General features: G+C 39.9%; 1 protein-coding gene across 1 annotated transcript; it reads left to right on the top strand.

Annotated features, from left to right (window-relative positions):
* The first annotated feature begins 17728 nt into the window (after positions 1-17728).
* LOC115925181 lies at positions 17729-21284 on the top strand. Its single transcript, XM_030988628.1, has 4 exons — positions 17729-18332; positions 18863-18990; positions 19496-19642; positions 20217-21284. Exons 1-4 carry the CDS (start codon positions 18206-18208, stop codon positions 20664-20666), a joined length of 852 nt encoding a protein of 283 aa, XP_030844488.1. The 5' UTR covers positions 17729-18205; the 3' UTR covers positions 20667-21284.
* The last annotated feature ends 1644 nt before the right edge of the window (positions 21285-22928 follow it).

Consider the following 22928-nt stretch of genomic DNA (forward strand, 5'->3'; position numbering starts at 1 on the left):
TATTCAGTCTTGAGATATCCTGCGAACAAATTCGAGGAAGAATAATAATAAATAATAACTAGATTTGTAATACTTGTTTGGTACAAGTATAGGTGGGCTGGTCCAGCTAACATTTTTGACAAAATGAAGGGCACATTTGAGATAGCTAATTGTCTCAGCTACATCATACTCGAAGTTCAGCGTAAATGAAGCTAAAATGACGTAGATGTTGCCCGCGAAAGACGGGAATGTAGAATCGAGTTTTGAGAAAAAGTCATGTCCCATAGAGAATACACGCAAAATGTGAAAAATTGACATGCCTCCTTTAATCGCAAAAATACGCCATGATACCTTTGTCAAAATGAAGAATAGTACTGACTGCATTTGTAGAAATTTGTCTCAGCTAGAACATATTAAAATTTGGAAGAAAATTGATCAATAATTACAGAGATACAATCAATTTTCCATAAATATGCTGACGTCATAATATGCAAATTGGAATTTTGAGTTCGGAGGCCATTATGATGACGTCATGAGTTAATTGAGGGTCAAATGAGACATGAAACAATATTTCCGAATCATACTCTTTTAAAATATGAAAACAAATTGGGGTCACCTTGCATCCTAAAGAGCTACAATGGATTTTGTATAGGCGTGTTTTTGCCCATATATGCTATGTATTACAAGAGCTCGCGCGCATGGAGATTTATGTTAAACGGTCGATCATTCCGTTATTAATAGTCATAAAGAGACAAACATGGTATCAATATGTTTGTAAATATATGTGGTATATTATGAAAGAAAAAAAAAAGGCAATTCAATGTTGTGCAAAAGTTTTACGCGCGAAAACGCGCGCGCATGCTCGTACGCGCGATTTTTTATAAAATGCTTAGAATGGCCTAAAACGTATGCAAAATGATTTTCAGACGATTTTGAGCATTTCAAAATTTTGCGCGCGCATTGACGCGCGGACGTACGCGCACGCGCGCGTTTTTTGACCTTTTATTGACCGGACGGATATTGACCTTGATCATGATAAATATGAACGAGAAATACCTTTTGGTTATGAAGATATGATCATGAGTTGATTTTCGTAAAATTTTACAAAATGGCGCCTAGATGACGTCATCAGTGAAGGTCAATGTTGAAAACGTTATTGTGCTTTGTACATATGTCTATACATATGTGTGCCAAATTTCTAGGCATTTGATTGAGCCATTTCCAAGTTATCTTGTTCACAAAAAAGTGGTTAGAAATAAGAAAAATATATAATAAACTAGATTTGTAATACTTGTTTGGAACAAGTATAGGTGGGCTGATCCAACAAAAAATTGAGACAAAATAAAGGGTACATTTGAGATAGCTTTTTGTCTCATCTACAACATACTCGAAGTTCAGCGTAAACGAAGCTAAAACGACGTAGATATTGCTCGCGAAAGACGGGAATGTAGAATAGAGTTTTGAGAAAAAGTCATATCCCATAGAGAATACACGCAAAATGTAAAAAATGTACATGCCTCCTTTAATCGCAAAAATACGCCATGCCTTTGTCAAAATGAAAAATAATAGCAATTGCCTTTGTAGAGAATTGTCTCAGCTAGAACATATCAAAATTTGGAAGAAAATCAATCAATATTTACAGAGATACAATCAATTTTCCATAAATATGCTGACGTCATAATATGCAAATTGGAATTTTGAGTTCGGAGGCCATTGTGATGACGTCATGAGTTAATTGAGGGTCGAATGAGACATGAAACAATATCTCCGAATCATACTCTATTAAAATATGAAAACAAATTGGGGTCACCTTGCATCCTAAAGAGCTACAATGGATTTTGTATAGGCATGTTTTTGCCCATATTTGCTATGTATTACAAGAGCTCGCGCGCACGGAAATTTTTGTTAAACGGTCGATCAATCCGTTATTAATAGTCATAAAGAGACAAACGTGGTATCAATTTGTTTGTAAATATATGTGGTATATTATGAAAGAAAAAAAAAAGCAATTCAATGTTGTGCAAAAGTTTTACGCGCGAAAACGCGCGCGCATGCTCGTACGCGCGATTTTTTATAAAATGCTTAGAATGGCCTAAAACGTATGCAAAATGATTTTCAGACGATTTTGAGCATTTCAAAATTTTGCGCGCGCATTGACGCGCGGACGTACGCGCAGGCGCGCGTTATTTGACCTTTTATTGACCGGACGGATATTGACCTTGATCATGATAAATATGAACGAGAAATACCTTTTGGTTATGAAGATATGATCATGAGTTGATTTTCGTAAAATTTTACAAAATGGCGCCTAGATGACGTCATCAGTGAAGGTCAATGTTGAAAACGTTATTGTGCTTTGTACATATGTCTATACATATGTGTGCCAAATTTCTAGGCATTTGATTGAGCCATTTCCAAGTTATCTTGTTCACAAAAAAGTGGTTAGAAATAAGAAAAATATATAATAAAGGCAATTCTAACGAAATTATAAGGTGGTCTGTACGTTATACAGCCCACCTGATAAAGGCAATTCTAACGAAATTATAAGGTGGTCTGTACGTTATACAGCCCACCTGATAAATAAATAAATAATAAAAATCTTGACGAAATCAAAAGGTGATACGTCTACGTACGTATCACCTAATAATAAAAATCTTGACGAAATCAAAAGGTGATACGTCTACGTACGTATCACCTAAAAAACATCAATCTCGGACCGGTACATGTAATTCTATCTGCTTGTAAGACTTCAAATTCTTCTTAAAAAATATAAAAACGAAGATTGCCTGAAATACGATGATAGATTACTAGGTATTTCCTTTACAAACGCGGATATAAAATAGAAAAATATCAATCTCAGAGCGGTATATCTTATTCAATCTGCCGGTAAGACCTTGTAATTCTACTTAAACGTGAAACGAAGCTTGGCGGAAGTTCGATCATGGGTTACTAGGTATTTCCTTGACAGAATCGCTTTCATTTTGCAAACCAAATTTGGCTCAAATTGAAAAACAATAGTAAATAGAACAAAAAGTCAATTAAAACAGTTGAAATATTATGATTTCAGTACGGTTAAGGCTCGTTTAAATACGGCGAGGTAAACTACCACCCAACAAATAGCCGCGTTTTTGTTATTGTTTTTTTTTAAAGTGTATATAAATGGCGAATGCGCGCGACAAAGGAAGGACTTGCGCGTATGTACTGAGCTCTGTGTTACAAACCGCTTAGGTTTTGCCTCGACATATCTGAATGAACCTGTATGGTCACTCATGAAATAAAATGTTATTTTTAAATAATTTGTTTTGACTAAACATGCGGATATACGGTTGGTTGCTGTTTTGAAGAAATTATTGGGAGCTCTTCCGGGTTTGAGTTCAAGAGAAAAGCTTTTTTTTTTTTTTTTTAATGTAACATGCTGGCAAGATCATTTACGTATTTCCTGTAACTGTTATAAGAAACTTACTACGAACATCTGGCATTTGGCTTTTCCCTAAAAACATGTCGAATGGAAAGTTGCCCGGGTTAATGACCCGAATGAATTTATCCTTCACGGACATGAACTCTTCACATTTTAACATATGTTTATTGAGTGCTAACGTTAAGAATTAGTTGACTGTCGTGGATTGACAGAGTTCCCCGATGAGCTAAACAAAATTACACACTTTACTTTAGGAGTGTAAATGTTATATGGTGTCCCAAAGGGCACCCCGTTAGGCACTGAGCTATTCAACTCTTGTCAGTGCTACGCTCTGGATAGGGGGGGGGGCATGATCCTCTTTTTCTTATGTTAAAGTAGAGCTGAGTTAATGAGATAGCCACCTGTCACAGTGACCTCGCTGGCTCGCTGGGTGGTCTAATCCCTTCTGGCTGAAGTAGTAAAGCCTGCCTTCAAAGACGGGTTGACTCATGTTGAGAGTGATATTAAAATGCTTTATTTCTGTATATATATCAGTCTTTTCTATTAATGTTATAAGGTAAGTGAAATATCTAACGAAACAATAATGTAAGTTTGAATAAAACTGCATTTTTATTTAATAACCTTACATTGTTGCTGCACCCACCCTTACATAATGCACTTTTCAATTGAGCTTTAGGAGTTATATTAAAAGTTACTCTCATCGAAACTAAAGTCCGATGTTTTTTTAAAATCTATTCTTCTATCTCTTTACAGGTTCTATGCTACTTCGGTATTCCTCTCTGTAGATCTCGTAAGTATATTAGATAATCAAATTGTTACGTTTAATGATTGCACTTAGGTCTATCATCTTTCTTGAATTAAAAATAATAACAATAATATCCATTAAACGTGTTTGTATAGCGCATGAAATGAAGGCATACTTACATGTCGCTACACATGCTTAACACGGTGATTTTCATACCGCCAGCCCGGGCCCATCACCATAATACTAACCTGAAACCCAAAGTGTTTGATAATATAGATATATTGACTGCTATGAGAGGTATCGCTGTTTCTATATAGGCTCCGCGGCGGCGCGCCGAGGGGTCCTAGCAGGATGTAACGTCCCCGAGAGCCAGTATAGAAACAGCTATGCTCGGAATATTAAAGCAGTCCAAATAGCTTTTATATACCAAATTCACACAAAAATCTAAAAAGAATTATAACCTTATCCTTTTCTTGAGTAAAGACTGGTTAAAACCGGTTAAAATGTTCACTGGAAAGTTGCCTGAATGTAATTCGGGAATCGCTCTCACACTTCACTGTATGTGGAATCCGCGCTCGCCGCACACAGAATTTTTTTACACGTAACCAATGGGGATCTCAGCAAAATTTATTTGAGCGACCAGCTACCCGGGGCAACAGGCATCTTTTGCATTAACTATTGCCCTTCATCCGGGTAACGGGCATCTTTCTCATTAACTATCGCCCTTCACCCGGGTAACGGGCAATTGTTCGTTTATTTACGGGCATGGTTAAAGTCACGACTCCAATTTCGACCAATCAGATGACTTGATTTATTTCAACATACTGTACCGAGGTATATAACACATTTCATAACCTCACTTAAGAAATCAAGGCATTTGATTGGTCGAAATTGGAGTCGTAATTTTAGCCATTCCCGTAAGGAAACGAAAAATGCCAAAACCGGTTAATAGTCCAAGAGTGAGATCCCTCAAAATTCCGGTTACCATGAAAATAGTCAAACTTTGCTGCGATACCCATTGGTTTACGTGTTAAAATTGTCTTTGTGCGAGCGCGGACACCATTCAGTACTTTTTGTCTGCGATTCCCAAATGATTGAAACTTTCAGTCATTTTTCAAGTTGAGATTAACGGACAGTGTCTCAGATTATTCGTGATGTTTTAACCAATCTTTACTCAATATAAGGATAGGGTAAGAATTGTAGGTAGATTTTTGTTTCAATTCGGCCTATAAAAGACACATCGACTGCTTTAATATTCGGGGTCTGGCCGTTTTATATGCTCAAGGGAACGCGCGCAGATCCTGCTATTAGGGGTCATGGCAAGATGTGCTAGTTCCCGAATAATCTGAGACACTGGCCTCTCAAAGCAGTCGATATCTCTATACTATATATTAAACCAAAGTCCTTGTAAAACTATTTAGTTTACTTTTGTTAACTAGACATTTTTCTTCGTTTCTTTTCTTCCCCCTTTCGTCTACTGAAAAAGAATCCATGTCTAAAAGAGCTTCCTGGACCCAGGAGTATACATTTCGCTTCATAGAGTACACCAGATACTTCGCAACTATAATCAACATTACGCCTAAGACAACGGAGACATGCATCAGCATACCCTGTCTGGACGTTGAGGGACAGCTTTTGAATATTTCAGGTCAATCCTTTAATGTGACACGTCGTCCAAAATGTGAAACTGTTAAAATCTTCTCCACTGCTGACATTAATGTCCATGGCATGATGTTCAGTAGTGCAGGCTTGACTTCAGGGTTCTTAGCCCTACCGAACGACGTGTTAGGAACTGAATACTTGGTTGATTGTTATACACCCATAAATCGCAGTGCACAAGTAGCTATAGCAGCTATATTTGATAATACAACAATAACTATTGATTGTACAGATAATTGCACTTTTGAAAATGCTAGAGTCTCGGGGCCTATAAAGTTAGGGGCTGGTAAATCAGGGATTCTGACGAATGTCGAAAATGGAACAGAAATGACTGGAACTTACATTCGATCTGATAAACCGATCTCTGTTGTAGTGGGAGCATGGAATGTTTATATTCCACGAGAGAATCTGGATAAAGAATATGGTGTCATTTTGGAGTAATTGCTACCCATCTCGGCATGGGGTATTGATTATATTGTACCACCATTCCAGCACACACCCAACGGTTGGATCTTGCGCATATTGGCGATTAACGCAAGCACTAACATATCAATGACAGCAGGGGCGTACGCAGGATTTTTTCAAGGGGGGGGGGTTTTAAAATATTTTGCTCCCGAAAATTTGAAAATCGCGCCGGCCGAAAAGTCGCTCAGTGGGGGGGGGGGGGGGGGGGGGGGGGGGGGGGGGGGGGGTAAGGGGACACTTTTTTTTTTTTTTTGTCTCAAAATTTCAAAATTTGACATTTTTTACGTATGGGGGGGGGGTAAGGTCACCTTATTTAGGTTAGCCGTGGGTATAACTTCTTTTTTTTTTTTTTTTTTTTTTAAATAAAAAAAAAAAAAAAAAAAAGCCAAAGGGGGGGGGGGGGGGGGGGGGTTTTAGGTTTTTTAGGGGGGTTTACATACATTAAAATACCAAAGGGGGGGGGGGTTAGAACCCCCAAAACACCCCCCCTGCGTACGCCCCTGAATGACAGATTGCGGGGGGCAGGCCCATCGCCACTAATCCTGGACAGTAAAGAGTACATGGATATCCCAGTTAACGGTACAAGTCAAAACATGTGCCTTATTCGAGCTAACCAACCCATTCAAGTCATGCAATACGTTGCAAGCTCACACAGAGGGCAGGATGGAGACCCTAGTATGACAATCATCCCGGCAGTAAAACATTATCATGGTAACACAACGGTACGTGTTGATACGAAGACGAAGGGTATACGATACTTCGGGGATGTTGTAGTTCTGGGGGAGGAAGTGCCGATGCTCTGGTTTAACGGTTCTTCGCTTCCAGAGATGAACAGGACTTGTTACAACATCAGCTTACGTCCTATTGAAGGATCGGAGTCCGCTTTGCGATATGAAAGGTTCTGCCATTACTCGACCGAATTGCAAAATGGAGTATACCATGTGACCCATCGGAGCCAATCGGCAAAATTGTGGGTCAGAATTTACACACTTCATAATACTCATGGTGCTGCAATGCTTGCAGATATAGGAGTTCCAGGTAAGAAGCAGTTCCTTAGTTCCTAGAAAGAACACAATTCAATTTAAATTTCAATTTCAATTAATTTGTGTTTCCAACAAAACATTACAAATCAATTATAAACATTTACAATAAACAATTGTAGAAATACATATTCGAAACAGAGGGGTCCACTAAGAAGCAATGGTTGTACAAATGTGAACTCCTCAAATGATACTTAAGAATAATGAGTAATTATTTTAACATGTCCGTAACTACGAAAGAATCTAGAAAATAGGGGGAAAGGGGGGATGCCAACAGAGACGAGAACGAGACAAGGTCATAATACAAAGAGTAGACAATGCCAAAAAAGAAGTGATAGCTCGGGGGTACAGAAGGAAAAAAATGATGAGCTGCATGTGGCGTTAAGAAGATGAGGAAGGAGAAATGCGCATTAGAAAGGAGACAAGCAGGAGAATGCACAATAATAATATATCAAATTACACTTTGAGTCAGCGAGTGGAGAATGATCTTGTATTCGACAAAAACAACAAATACAAAAAAAACAACATATACATCAATCAGGTTTATATGATTGTAATACAAATTAATTGTAAAAAAAAATCCCCTAAAAGTATTAATCGATGGAGCATTTTGTTTTTCTTATTACTTAAGGAATTTCAAAACTTTGGAACTTCATATATAATTTTTTTTGTGAGCTAAGAGGGTCCGCAAGAGAGGTAAATGAAAATCGTCCGAATGTCTTGTTGGGTAACTATAAACTGAGCTATTAAAACAAAAATTCTCGAAAAGCAGATGGCAACATATCATTTCTATAATTATACATAAATTGACCTAGTTGGACAAAATATAAGTCATTTACCTTTAATATCTTATTTTCAAAAAAATAAAGAGTCTGAATGGGAGAGAAAGGGGGAATTGCAAATATTACGAATGGTCTTCTTTTGTAATAATAACACTTTATCTAATGATGTTTGTTACCCCAAACTAAGATACCATAGTTCAAGTATGGGAGTATCAAAGAACTATAAATCATAAACTAGACTTTAATTCGTCACTTTGACGAATTAGGTGATACGTAAGCTATTTTTGTATCATGAAAGTGTGCCGATGATGATCTAATGATAATATCAATGAATACGATAATGACGATATTGATGATGATGATTTTGGGGTTTTAAAAGTGGTATAGCGCCCCCTTCAGGTATTCGAAAGAGAATTGTTATATGATTAACTATTAATTTACTAAACAAGCTCAAATTTTCGCCTGAAATGAAATGAAATATGAGCATGATCCCGGCATCTGATCGAAAAATAAATGGTACTCTGGAGATAGCTTATTGTCTCAGCTACAACATACCCTAAGCTCAGAGAGAAAAAAAAGCCAAAACAACGGAGATATTGCTCGCGAAAGACGGAAATGTAGAATCCAGTTTTGAGAAAAAGTCGTGTCCCATAGAGAATACACGCAAAATGTGAAAAATAGACATGCCTCCTTTAATCGCAAAAAATACGCCATGATGCACTTGTCAAAATAAAAAATCGTGATGACTATGTTTGTAGGAGGATTTCACTAACGCGCGCAATGCATCGCTAACCCTGCGCAGGGGCTTGAACCCATCGCAACCTCACCGAACCCATCGCACATGGACGATGAGTTGCTTATGGATTTCACTAAGCGCCTGCGACGGGTTAACCCGTCGCTAACTCATCGCAGCTTAGCGGATGCTCAAAGGGTGCTCGCAGAGCTGCGATGAGTTCGAAAACTTAACTTCCTGTCTCAAGGTCAAATACTGGCGCGAAAACTTTTATAAGTTTGTGTACACCGGTACGGTGTATGTAGGATTTCGGTTGTTTTGCAAGGTATTTTAATCATGGCTCGCCTTCTTTACATAAATAACGCGAGAGCACTTAATAGAGAGCGTGTTTTTAGGGATAGGACTAATCCATTGGATACATTAAACGATAAAAAGATGCACAAATATTATAGGTTTACGCGACAGGGTGTGATGAGAGTTATTGACTTGTTGGAGGAGAGAATTGCGCCGTTGACTCAGAGGAGTCATTCTATTGATGCGATGTTGCAGATTTTCGTTGCTTTAAACTTTTACGCAACCTCAGATTTTTATTCCAGTGTACTTAAAGATCATGGTGTTTCAATTTCAACTGTTTGTAGAATAATTTCTCGTGTGACAAAGGTGCTTGCTAGTTTGAAAGAACAGGTAGTAACACGGAGGCCGGCGGGTGAGAAGCAAATGGAATTTTTGGAGTTGAGTGGCTTCCCGATGGTCGTCGGAGCCATCGACTGTACTCATGTATGGCTTGACGGCAGTCCACTAAAGACAACCGAATATGCGTACGTCAATAGGAAGGGGTGGCATAGCATCTATGTGCAATTTGTCACCGATGCAAATTACAACATAATCAACGTCAGTGCACGCTGGCCAGGGTCTGTCCATGACTGCAGAGTATTGGAGAATTCTTATGTTGGGCAGGATTTCCAGCGTGGAGAATTGGAGGGAGTTCTCCTCGGTGACTCGGGCTGCCCCCAACGATCATGGCTCATGACCCCTTTCAGCAACCCTCACGTAGTGAGAACTAGTTTGGTGTGATGGGGGCTTAGCTGCTGGTAATTGATTATCGACAACAGCACGTTGTAATACGTTCCTAGTAGGATCGAAGTACGACAATCAGTCCGTTTGTAGTACGTCCTCCTCGTTTTAAGTACGTTGTCACTCCGTCTATTTGCAGGACGAGGATAATTTTGAACAGATTCAAAGTTCTAGAGCACTCTCCCTTATAGCCAGTCCGAGCCCGTCCATGAAGTTCTTAAACAGATCGTTAACAGTTGCTACTAGATTAATCTCCGTTTGCACACAGTTTGAGCACGTTTGACAACATTTTACAGAACGTATTGAGAACTAGTTCGGTGTGATGGGGGCTTTCATATTCACATTTGTTTATGTTTCTTTCCTTAGGCCGTGGGACGACTTTTTCCGTTAACCTCTTATTAATGAATGAACTACAATATTTGTAATCCAGTCAGCATATATTACTTGTTGCTATGATAGGCAAGCCACAATGAAGCTTTTAAGTTGTCAAGAACAATTACCTTTGTTTGAAAAATTATGCATTATATTTGAATATGTTATTAAACCGTTCTCTTGGTACTTGGTTTCTCTCTCGATACAGTTCCTTGTACCCTTTCAGCTCGCATGACTTTCACTATTTTGTTTGTAGATGATCGACGTAGTTTGTCTTGCTCTTTTTAATACTTCTTTATTGTTTGTCATGGCTTGGTTCCATGATTTTCTCTTCCTTTTTCTATCATACTTATACACCCACGTTTTGAATGATATGATTGTCTTTCCAACAGTCTTGGCTCCTCTCCACGATCCAGCATCGTCATTCAAAAGAACTGACCAAATGTAAAACTATCGTTTAAACAATTATTTCCAAATATACCAGCTAGAGGCTTACTCTCTTCCTCATCAGGTTATGCTTTATTAACTGCAACGTTTTGGTATCATTCTGATAATTTGCATTTGTTTTTGTTGTTCTCGTGGTGGTGGTTATTGTTTTCCTTGCTGTTATTCTTGCTGTTGTGGTGAGTTTGGCCTTTGTCTCACCTTAAACGTTTGGGGTTGTCTATTTGCCCCCCCCCCCCCGCGAGGTTCAGCTTTCGCTGCAAGTAGAATGATAAGGGACATGATTGAAATTGCCCTCAATTTTTGTATTATTTTTTTGTACCATTTTGAGACACTTGTGAGATATAAAGAATTAACCGAATTGTTACCTCACTTGATCATTCTACCGTATATCATCTAAATCGCTCTTGGCTTAAGGGTGGACTGCCATTATCAAATCTATTTTTCCACCAGGTCGAGAGAGGCGAGGCTTTGTAAAAAAAGAGAATACGTTAAGAAGAAAAAAACAGATGCTAAGTTTTTATTTCTTATTCATTTATGTTTTAATCATATAACGAATCCATTTCCATAACACACCAGAAATTTAACAGACTTTGCCTCATAATTCTTTTTGAATAGAATTTCTATGATGTGGATTCTAAACTAATCGTTCTCTAAAGAAACCATCTACCATAAATATGGAGATGGCCACCCCAAAAATATGGTAGTTGAAATTAAGACGAAGGCAAGACATTGGTAAAGAGAAAATGAAAATTAAGGGGCGAAAGAAAAATGTGGGAATTTGGTGAGTTAAAGGTACTATGTCCCATTTGCATGCAACAATACGAAAAGGTTAAATTCCACCGGCATTTGAAAGAACTTCCCTCAAAACGAATGGGCTTGAAAATGACTTTTAATGGGAAAATAACGACCATTAGTTGTCGAATCGACTTAAGTCATTGCAATCACCTAAGTAATAGTCTGATTTTCAGACCCTTTTGCCCAATAGCCGTACGTTTTGTGCTGCACAAGATTCAATCAGTTTAATTTTGGCCATTACAAGTAGTGGGTTATTGATGCAGACAAATGCTCATGTACCTGTTACAGCTCATTTTATGTAGGGTTATTACCACCAAAAAAAAAGGATGTCAGTCAGTCACTCAATAGTGTCTGACAGTAAAGTCTAGAAGATAAACGAATACTAGGACACTGCTTATGTTAAAATTTCGCAGATAGGACAAACATGACATTTTCATTTGTCCTGCAAAGTTCTACATGATGTGATGTCGGCTGCAAAAGGGACGTAGTATCTTTAAGCGTTGTGTTTAATTAACTTCACGTCTACCTCTTTCGTTCTATAATAGGCAATTTTCGCAAACTCATTGCGGAATTAGAATCTGCGGTTCGTGTGCAAAATCGAAAAGTTACTATAGTAACAGTTGGATGACCGCTGAGGCCCTGAAATCTAGAACGGGTTTTGGCCAAATCTACGGGCGTTCTCAATGACGCCCCAAGTGAATCAAGTGCCTCGGTACAAACTATTTCATTCACCTGATAATAATAATAGTATTTAAATAGACAGAATCCAATATGCATACATTAGTTGTTGCCACACCTAATACATGCAGTTTGCATTCTGACTATTGCTAATCCTAGACAGGTGAATGAAATAATTTGTATTGAGGAACTTCACAAAGACGTATGTATTAAATTTGATTACATTACGAAAATGGCCTGTTCCCTTCCACGCAATACAGTACAGACGGGACTACACGACTAGCACAACTTGTCTCGACCAAGCCACAAAACGGCTTTTTATCAAATTTCAACAATTTATCATCAAGTTTTAAAACAATTCATGTTATATTCATATTCATGTTGTGATTGTTCAGAAACAATAATCGGAAGAAAAATAACTCACCGAAGAGTCATTCGTGTCAGGGGCGGATCAAGGGGGGTTAGGAGGTTTAAATCCCCTCTTGGGCTGGCCAAGGTGCTTTCTACCCCCCCCCCCCCGAAATATTGGTTGGCACTTTTTTCAAATTGAAAACAAATTTTAGTGCTCCCTACCCCTCACTAAGCGAAATATTGGTCGTCGCGATTTTTCAAATGTCAACCCCCCCCCCCCCCCCCTCCCACGCCATAGAGAAAAGCTAGATCCGCCCGTTAAAATTCGTCATCTTTCGTTATTAGACGACGAAATTCTCATCACCATCTTTGGTACAAGCTCGCTGATTGGCTGTTTATTCACTTGGGGCGTCATTGAGAACGCCCGTAGATTTGGCCAAAACCCGTTCTGGATTTCAGTACCTCAGCGATCACCCTGCTGTTACTATAGTAGCTTCTTGATTTTGCACACGAACCGCAGATTATCTGTCCGCAATGAGATTGCGAAATACCCCTAATGTTTGTCGAACTGGCAACAACTAATGTATGCTGTTTGGATTCTGTCTATTGAAATACTATTATCCTTATCAGGTGAATGAAATATTTTGTATCGAGGCACTTCACAAAGACGTATGCATTACATTTGGTTACATTACGAAAATTGTCTAATGGCATTGCAAATGCCATACCTCCGTAGAGATACGTACGCATTCACCGGAAAACGAAACCACGTATTGTATCGAGGACGGTCTGTGTGCGACGGCCGTAAACCTGAGTGCTCTGCGTCCGCGAAGGTCTGTTCGTTGCTGAGCGAAAACTCGCTACTAACACTAATACGTTGTGATAGTAATAGTTGTGTATAGCTGTATATAGCCCTTAATACTACGTTTATACGGGCTTGACATTGTACATTTATCACCCTGGTCATTGAATCCAATTGCTCATCGTTACATATTAGTGCACACGCTGCACTCCCCGGGAAGTATTCCGCAGAGTTTTCTCACCCATGTTTTACCCCTGTTCTTGATTTTGTTCTCATTCCTGCAGCTTTTCCACAAAACCTGACGTTCATCAGAAATTATACCTTTCGGTTCATAGACTTGAATTACTTCAAGACCAGCCTGAGAATAACCCTAAATTCCAAGGAGAGGACCTTTATCTGGGTACCATGCCTGGAAATAAAAGGATGGTTCGAAGAACCTGACGACGAAAATATAAGTGTAGAAATAGACAAGAAGATATGCAGCACTATTACAGTGTTTTCCACTGCGGACATCATCGTTCATGGAATAGTCGTTCGTGGTGCCATCACTGGAGGTTTTCTCGCTCTCCCAAACGACTATCTCGGCAAGGAATACTTGATAGATGTCTACACACCACCCAAAGATGCTCCACAACTGAATGCTCGTCCCCAAGCTGCAATAACGGCCATTAGCGACAATACTAGCGTGACGATCTATTGTGTTAGTTCCTGTACCATAGATGGACAAACAATTGATGGAAACATTACTTTAAATACGAATACCTCAGTTCTGTTGTCAACAGATGCCCTAGCAAACCTTACCGGGACACTGGTCCTCGCTGATAAACCAGTCTCGGTTGTTGTTGGATCAATGTCTGTACAAATACCGATGAAGGGGGGTCTAGACCACGGCGTCATCATAGAACAATTGATTCCTGTCTCAAAGTGGGGGCGTGTCCATTTTGTCCCACCCTTCCAGAATGCGACAAACGGATGGATAATCCGCGTTTCGGCGTTTTACTCAAACACCAACGTGACATTATCACAATGCGGAAACGACACTCTACAACACGAGATGCTTAGTAGCCAAACATATATTGATGTCAAAGTCGCTGAAAACGTGACCGAATCCGTTTGCATGATAATCTCAGATATGCCGGTCCAGGTTATGCAGTACATGGCAAGTTCTTCTACGTCTCAACACGGTGATCCTAGCATGACTTTGATTCCACCAACGCAAGATTTTCACGGGAATACCACATTGCGCGTTGAAAATACAAATCGTGGTATTTTGCAATTTGTAGATTTTATTACCACGAAGCGCGGGAAAGATAGTCTGAAATTGAACGGAACTGCAGTCAGCGACTTCACTGGATACTGCTTCAATCTTACCGAAGAATTGCCGGTCAAAGGTTATTGCTACTTTTATAAAATGTTGGACAATGGAGTGTACCATGTGACGCAAAGCGACCAATCAGAGAAGTTTCTTGTTCGACTTTATGCGCAAACAAAATCAGTTGGGGGAGCAATGCTGGCAGATTTGTCATTCCAAGAACCTGAAATTCTAAACGTTACTCCAGGTAAGTATCGTCTTAACTCCTATTCTTGTACAGAATAAGAATAAAATATCTCTTGGAAATACGTTGCTCAAAAAACTGCATAGGTCGCCTTCGCTTCAAGGATTGCACAACTATGTCGCTGACGCTTTAAAAACTACATAGATCGCTGATGACGCTTTCAAGACTACATAGGTGACTGAAGCTTCCAAAACTGCTTAGGTCACCAGTCCTTATACATATCTATCCGTCTATATGTCCAATGCATGCTTCTGTTCTATTTGTTTTGTTTTTGTCTCGTTTGAAAAAAGAGGGAAAAGGGTGTTTACAGTTTCTCCGCTTGTTCTAAGAGAGCAACATCGGTCGAAACAACTAGCAAGAAATTACATTACGACTCAACTACCTCGACAAGACTTAGAAAACTAGATCAGGCGTCAAAGTCAAAGCTGACTGAACACCACAAATAAAACCAGCAACAACTGCATGTATGCATCAAAGATTGCATAACTATGTCGCTGATGCTTCAAAGACTGCCTAATTATGTCGTTAACTCTGTCCAATATGATAGACAAAATGTTAGTGCATTAGTGCATTTTGTTTTTTCCAGGTCTCTTTCGACTCTTTTGTTTTCTTTCCATGAGACCGGTTCACTAAAGCCCCCATCACACCAAATTAGTTCTCACTACGTTTTGGAACCGTCCTAGAAAATCGTAAAACGGGTTGTGGTCGGAGTAGATTTGTAAATAATGTCTATAATACGACCCTAGTTCGTTCATAAACAATCCTCAATACGTCCATCTCGTCTGTACCCCGTCCACAGTCAGTTCATATCAAGTTCAGATCGCGTAAATTTGCCGTTTCCAGGCAGTTCAAGCCAGTCCGTAGTCAGTCTATACCCGTTATTAACTAGTTCTACCAAGTCCAGAGACAGTTCAGCCTTTTTTCAGCTCGTTCTTCGTGCGTTCGGACGCGCTCCTAGAGCATGTGGAATCACGTCCTGGCTCAATGGTTATAAAACCCCAGCGCGTTCTTGTCATTCCTTATTCCCGTTCAACTTCAACGCATCAAGCTCTGCACATCAAGACATTCAAGTGAAACACCCATCACACCAAACTAGTTCTTCCTACGTTCTGTAAAATGTTGCCAAACGGGCTCAAACTGTGTGGGAACGGAGTTAACGTTGGATCAACTGTTTACGATCTGTTTAAGAACTTCATGGTCGGGATCGGACTGGCTTGGACGGGAAGGGTGCTCTAAAACTTTGAGCCTGTTCAAAATTTTCCCGTACTGCAATTAGACGGAGTGACAACGTACTTCAAACGAGATGGACGTACTACCAACGGGATTGCCGTACTTAGATCCTACTAGGAACGTGTTACAACGTGTAATGGTCGAGGATCAATTATCAGCAGTATAATTTAACGAAAATTAAGGATGGCAAAAACGCGCTGGGTTTTATAGCCCTCGAGCCTATAGGGGCGCGTTCGAACGCACTAAGATCGAGATTAGGACGAGTTGAACTGTCCCTGAACGGGATGGTCGGGTTACAATCTAGTTAGAACAAGTTGTGACCTAGTTAGAAAGGTTTGGACGTATTGGGAACGAGGTAAAAACTGGTTTAAACTGATAAAGGACGGGCATGGACTGCTGAGCAATGGCAAATTTACCCGATCTGAACTTGATAGTAACTCACTGTGAACGGGGTACAGACGAGATGGATGTATCGAGAACTGTTTATGAACGATCTAGGATCGTATTAAAGACATTTTTAACACATTCTACCCCGACCATAACCCGTGTTTACGATTTTCTAAGACGGTTCCAGAACGTAGTGAAGACTCCTTTTGTGTGATAGGGGCTTAAACTGCTGCTAATCAATGCTCGACCACAGCACATTGTAACGCGTTCCAAGTAGGATCGAACTACGGCAATTCCGTTCGTAGAACGGCAATCAGTCCGTTTGTAGTACGTCCTCCTCGTTTTACGTACGTTGCCAATCCGTCTAATTGCAGGAGAAGGAAAATGTTGATTCTAGAGCACCCCCCCCCCCCAGTCTGAGTCCTAAGCCCGTAAATTAAGGTTTTAAACAGATCGTGAACAGTTGCTACTACGTTCAACTCCGTTCGCACACAGTTTAAGCCCGTTTGGCAACTTTTTCCAGAACGTAGTGAGAACTAGTTCGGTGTGATAGGGACTTAAGGCGTCCCTGCGACGGCCGTAGGTTTTCGACAAAATATTTAAGGCAGACGCAAGGTAGCCGCAAGGTCACCGTACCCCAGACGTATGGTCGCCGTGGAACCACTCTACGGCATGACTACGGTGTGTATAATTGTATAATTGCTACGGCGAACCTAGAATGAAAAAAATTATAACTCCACGTTATAATCCCACGGTGACCCGTACAGCCTGTAAAGAAGGGGATACGCCCTAGTGTGACCCTGAGGCCACCGTAGATTCTCTTTTGCATTAAGAAAATAAAGAAATACAATATATTTGTTTAGATTCTTTGAGATTGTTTTGGTCTCTGGTGATCTGTTGTGCCTTGCAGTAACATCATAGGAGTTTCAACTTTTGAAATGCCGAGGTCACACATATAAGAGCCTATGAATGTCCATTGTTTACGTTTTGTATCATAATTCTTTTCTTTGTAAACTTTGTCTGAGCCTTCAATTGACTGGTGAGCGAAACAAAAAAAAAGTATTTATCGTGGAATACGATTGTGCAAAATTCAGATGTTGATCATGTTAATACATAGTGTTGTATTATGTAGAATAAGTATACTTTCTTTGTTTCTTTTCCAGTTTTATCAATGACCACAACTATGCAGCCAATAACAACACCTAGTAGCATCTCACAACTTTGTAAATGAATAGGTTTATACACATTTCACAATTATCAGTGACTTGACTGATTAGTACCAAAAAATGAGCCCGTGAAATGATTCCTTGAGATTGTGTGTGTCTCTAAAGATATGCTGTGCCTTTGCATTTATATCGTAGGAGTTTCAACTCTAACTCTGCCGTGGTTACATATGTGAGAGTAACATTGTACAAAAAGTGAATGAAACATTAGCAGTGCTAACAATGCGTTGTATTACCGGTCTATATATTTAGTATGGGTTAATTGCCTTCAGAGGGGTAATAAGGGCAGATATTGACGCAATCGAGGTGACGCCTCGAGTGCAACGAGTGTTGAAATAAGAGACCTTGAAGTACTGTTGAAACGCAGCTTACTCCCGAAATAACTGCTGCTGAATGTTCTTTTGAGTAATTCCAACGAATCAGTTTCATCAATTTGTCCCAAGTAAATGGACCCATTTTCTTTTTCTAAATGACATGCTTAGCATCCTGCCTGGAATCGGTTATCACGGGTACCTTTGGAACCCTGAACTTTCCCGCTACACCTCTGGACCAGACCGCTGACAGCCAAGAACGGTGTAGTGAATACAGTAACAACAGTAAGTCGACAATCAGTGATGTAGCATGGGTTAGCCATTGAGGAGGGGGGGGGGGGGGTGGCATCGATCGGCCTTACGTAGTGGATGGCCAATGGGAATTAACTAGGCATATTAACAAGGCCATCAATAAGGGCCTGAAATGGAGTCCTGGCATCCCTTTCTGTGACACCGTACTCCTGTGGCTACATCCCTGATCACATCACAGATAGTATTTAGGGATATTTAATGAAATTTCTCATAATTAATCTTAATAATTTTCAAGGCATGGGCGTATAAGGCGAAGGAGGGGTTTGCAGCCCCTTGATATTGTTGAAAGGACTTATATTCGGACAGTGATGTGGTGTCTTGGTAGGTGTGGGTCAGATTCGTCTTTATATAGGTGATGTATATCATCTTCTTTGCATTTTACTTCCCCTTCGTTTCCTGTTCCTTCATTTTCTAGTTTCCTCCTTTCTTTGTCTCCCTTTTTCTCATTCGTTTATGTAAATTAGTTACTTAAAGTCATACACAAACACATGTATTTATTGTAGCCCCCCTACCAAGAGCTACACGGACTTGTCGGGGGGATCTCTTGTCGGGAGCTGTCTGGGATGATCCCGTGTTCCAAGACTGCTTTGAGGGAGAAGATACTAATGAGGTTTTGGACAACATTGCAAGGGTAAGAAATTAAGTTATTATATATTTCGTACTCTTTCGTAATAGTAGTAGTAGTAGTAGTAGTAGTGGAAGTAGATGAAGCAGAAGAGGAGGAAGAAAAAAGAAGTATAATGAGGAGGTGGAGAAGCAGGAGAAGAAGAAGAAGAAGAAGAAGGGAGAGAAAGAGAGAGAGAGAGGGGAATGGAGTGAAAGGGCATTAATTCGGCTTTAAAAAATGTTGCACTGTATGCCTTTTGTCCCAATATCGAGCTGCTTGCGTCATCAAAGCCCCAACGAATAATTATCATTTTCATCATTGTTCATCAGCACACTTACGCAAATGTACTCCACGGACAGGGGGGGGGGGGGGGCAATTAGCCGGTCGTTCCCCTAGTACTGTGTCCAACTTGTGGCAAACCTTTTTAAGTACACATCAAGAATTGGTCTCTCCAATTCTATTTTCGGAATTTACCCTCTTGCAAGATATGACTCCGTTTCTGGGTGAAAATGCTTCTCTCCAATTACAGGCAGTTGTGACATCAGAGAATGTGACCGAATATTCTAACGACGTTGCTGAAGCGACCGCGAATGTCTCCGATATCAACGCAGAAGGTCTCCGAGCCATCTCCGATGCTCTGGAGAAAGTCGTCAACGCCGGGAACTCATCGACAGAGGTAATAACACAGATTTTCCGTGATCCGACAAAATATTTGTTGGCGACATCAAATATTTTTTATTTAGGGCTTGCATAGGTTACGATTAGAATTAGATTAGGTTAATGGTTATAGGATAAGGGTAAGGTAGGTTTTGGTTTGGATCCATGGTTCAATTTAGGAATTTGATTATTAACTGTCAATCTATTGTCGCCGGAAAACTATTATCATGAATTAGTTCTGTCATGACACATTACACATTTTACGGTTTTAATGTGTATACTTCTGACGCCGAACTCAGACCCACAGAGGTGTACTTGCAGAGTTAACTTCCCGGCAAATGCCTCTTTCTGATTGCGAAAACCATGTGAAAGCCATTCTTACGACTTTGTCCACCAATTTATAATTTTATATTGTGTTTTGCGACACAACCCACCCCCGACAAAAGTAGTATTTAATGGATGTCCAATGCACTTGAATATTTTAAGATAAATACTGTGAGAATTTTCAATCAGAGCTAGTAACCTTTGGTGAGGTATTTATAATAATTAATTTCGGGTCAGGAAAAACCAATCAATTAACTGTTTTCTATCAGGTCACCAACAACACCTTCCGGATCGTCGACAATGCTCTCGGTGCTCCCGACGAGGAGTTTGTTAACGCCGTCGAGTTCCAAACCTCGACGAGGATTCTCGATTTATTGGAGCAACAGGTCACCCTCTTCCAGACCCAAGGCGACGGCAACAACCTCACCATCGTCGGAAGGAGCGTAGCTGTAGTGGCCCTCCAGATCCCAAAGGCCAGTCTGTTGGAGGGTTTCGGGTTCGCTACCCTGGCATCGCCGGACGGTGAAGAGAAAAGCAACGTGCTCAACGAGCCGAATGAAAATAAAACGATGGTTTACTTCTATCCGGACAACATCCCGATGACAACAATCGATGCAACCATTGTTTTGCCACCAGACATTCTTGGACTTTTGCCTCCATATTTATTAGGTGCAATACACTACATGTTACAAACCCAAACATTACATACAATTGCATAATGAAACCGTCACCAAACTAGAATGTAAACTACAATCATGAACTTTAAATTATGTTTCCGTCAATTCGATACAATGAACATTAATGAAATCTATTTGCAATCATTCAAAAAACACGAGGCTTAGGTGGTAAGCGAGCAGTTGTTTTCAAAGCGTGAATCCATTTAGCAACACACATTCCTGTATGTTAACTTGTGTATTGATAATTAATAGTGATACTGTCAGGTCTACTGCCTAAACAACAACAACAATAACAACAACAGCAGCGATAACAACATGCATAAAACTATGATGAAATTAAGAGAATTTTATATGAGACCAAAAAAGTTAAATTAATCAGTAATTTTAATATGTGAGAAAATGGGAATAGCCAGTTAGAATAACGCGTACACCCTTTCTTGAAAGTCCCTGAAAAGCAATTCTTCTCCCATCTTCTCTACCATTCAGAAAATGGAACTGGTCCAGTGACTTTCTTCATATTCCAGACCAGTAAGCTCTTCTTAAGTCCAGACCAAGAATACGATCTCGGCTGTGGTCGTCGACTAGCGGTCGGCACCCGGGTAATATCAGCGACCGTGGAGGGTGCGGTCATTGAAGGTTTGCCGCAGGGTGGTGAAGTGGAGACAGTCTTCCTTGAACTGGATGTGAGTTCGTTTGATTCATTAAAAAGAGCAGCGGAAAAACTGCGTGCTTTAATCAATCTGAAATGATTTATTTACTCTCCACACGTCATTTATGAGAGTCATTTATGAAATACTATCTACAATTTCTCTTTCAAATATAAAACGCAAAGGGCTAAGATATTACGCTAATGCAAGGTCGTGGGTTCGAACCCCCCCCCCCCCGGCCGCGTCATACCAAAAGACGTTAAAAGGTGAGAGTTGTTGCTACCTTGTTTGGTGTTCAACAATAAGGGATAGAGCAACGTCGATCTGGCGCTGCTCAGTGGCTGCCGGGCTCACGATCAATTGGGCAAAAAGAATTTCCGTGAAGTGGACTATTAGGCTATTATTATTATTATTATTATTATTATTATAACACACGGGGCGTCATTTCGATTACGTCATTACCTGCACTTTTACCCCCGTGCGTCAGGCACATGACACTTTTGTGCAACAGGTATTATGCCCATTGCACACATGACATAATTTCCTCAATACCCCCTTCACATACACGGATTTTTCTTACGAGTCCTTACGGATCGCATATATTCACGGATCTTTCACGGATCCATGTGATTTGGCCACTTTTACGACCGATTTAAGATTTGTTACGAGTTTTTACAAGCTATTTATGGTTTATTACGGATTATTATAAGGTATCACGATGTATTTATGGCGAAGTTACACGATTTGTTACGAGATGTCACGGATAATTATGAGCAACGTATGTGTTAGTTACGACCTGTTTACATGTTGTAACGAATAGTTACGAGTTAGTTACGAGTTTTTATGAGTTCCTACGATTTTAGCCAAAAAATAACAAGTGAAAATTAAGTGTTGGAATTTGCAGCTTTTATACCTTTCCCCAAATCGTAAACAATACGTAAGAATTCGTAAAGTATATGTATCTATTCGTAAATACTCGTAACTACACGTAAAGTGCTCGTAATAATTCGTAACGACTCGTAAAGCCATCGTAGAACGACCCGAATGAAATCATAATCAAAATTACGTAAACAAACTGTAAACTTACCGTAACAATTCGTTAACAAAAATTGTTACGAGCGGTGTACGATACTTACGAATTGTTACAAGCTATTTACGAGTTATTTACGGAAAATCAATCCGTGGACAATCGTAAGAAGATTTTTGACATGTCACCAAATTTGCGTCTCTTTTCACGGATCCTTAAGAGTGTCTGCGATTTGTTGCGAGTTGTGACTACTTCTTTACGGATACCAGCGAGTTATTTAAGGATGCTTGCGATTGACTACGAGTTGGCGATCCGTAAGGAGTCGTAAGAAAATTCCGTGTATGTGAACGGGGTGTAACGTAACAATTAATCGGGCCTATGTAAGCAATTTGAACATACGACATGCAGTCATTGCACATTTGTACTGCTCATTTTAAATAACAATCTCTCTTTGTACGATGTCATGTTCACATGGCGGCCCGTTCAAGGCCGCGCACTATTCGCTGACGACTCGTATGTAACGGGTTTACTCCCCTGTCCACACGAGGCCATATATATAAGAAAAGCCTCGATTATTATTGCATTATAGGCCCCTAGAAACAGAGACAAGCACGCATGTGGTACGTCAAA

This window comes from Strongylocentrotus purpuratus, unplaced genomic scaffold (genome assembly GCF_000002235.5).
Source record: "Strongylocentrotus purpuratus isolate Spur 01 unplaced genomic scaffold, Spur_5.0 spur5_scaffold_17, whole genome shotgun sequence".
Lineage (NCBI taxonomy): Eukaryota > Metazoa > Echinodermata > Echinoidea > Camarodonta > Strongylocentrotidae > Strongylocentrotus > Strongylocentrotus purpuratus.

Coding starts and splice junctions, on each gene's coding strand:
- LOC115925181 (XM_030988628.1), top strand. CDS start 18,206: ATGACATGCTTAGCATCCTGCCTGGAATCGGTTATCACGGGTACCTTT. Junction 18,333..18,862: donor TAGTGAATACAGTAACAACA/GTAAGTCGACAA, acceptor TATTTATTGTAG/CCCCCCTACCAAGAGCTACA. Junction 18,991..19,495: donor TTTTGGACAACATTGCAAGG/GTAAGAAATTAA, acceptor CTCCAATTACAG/GCAGTTGTGACATCAGAGAA.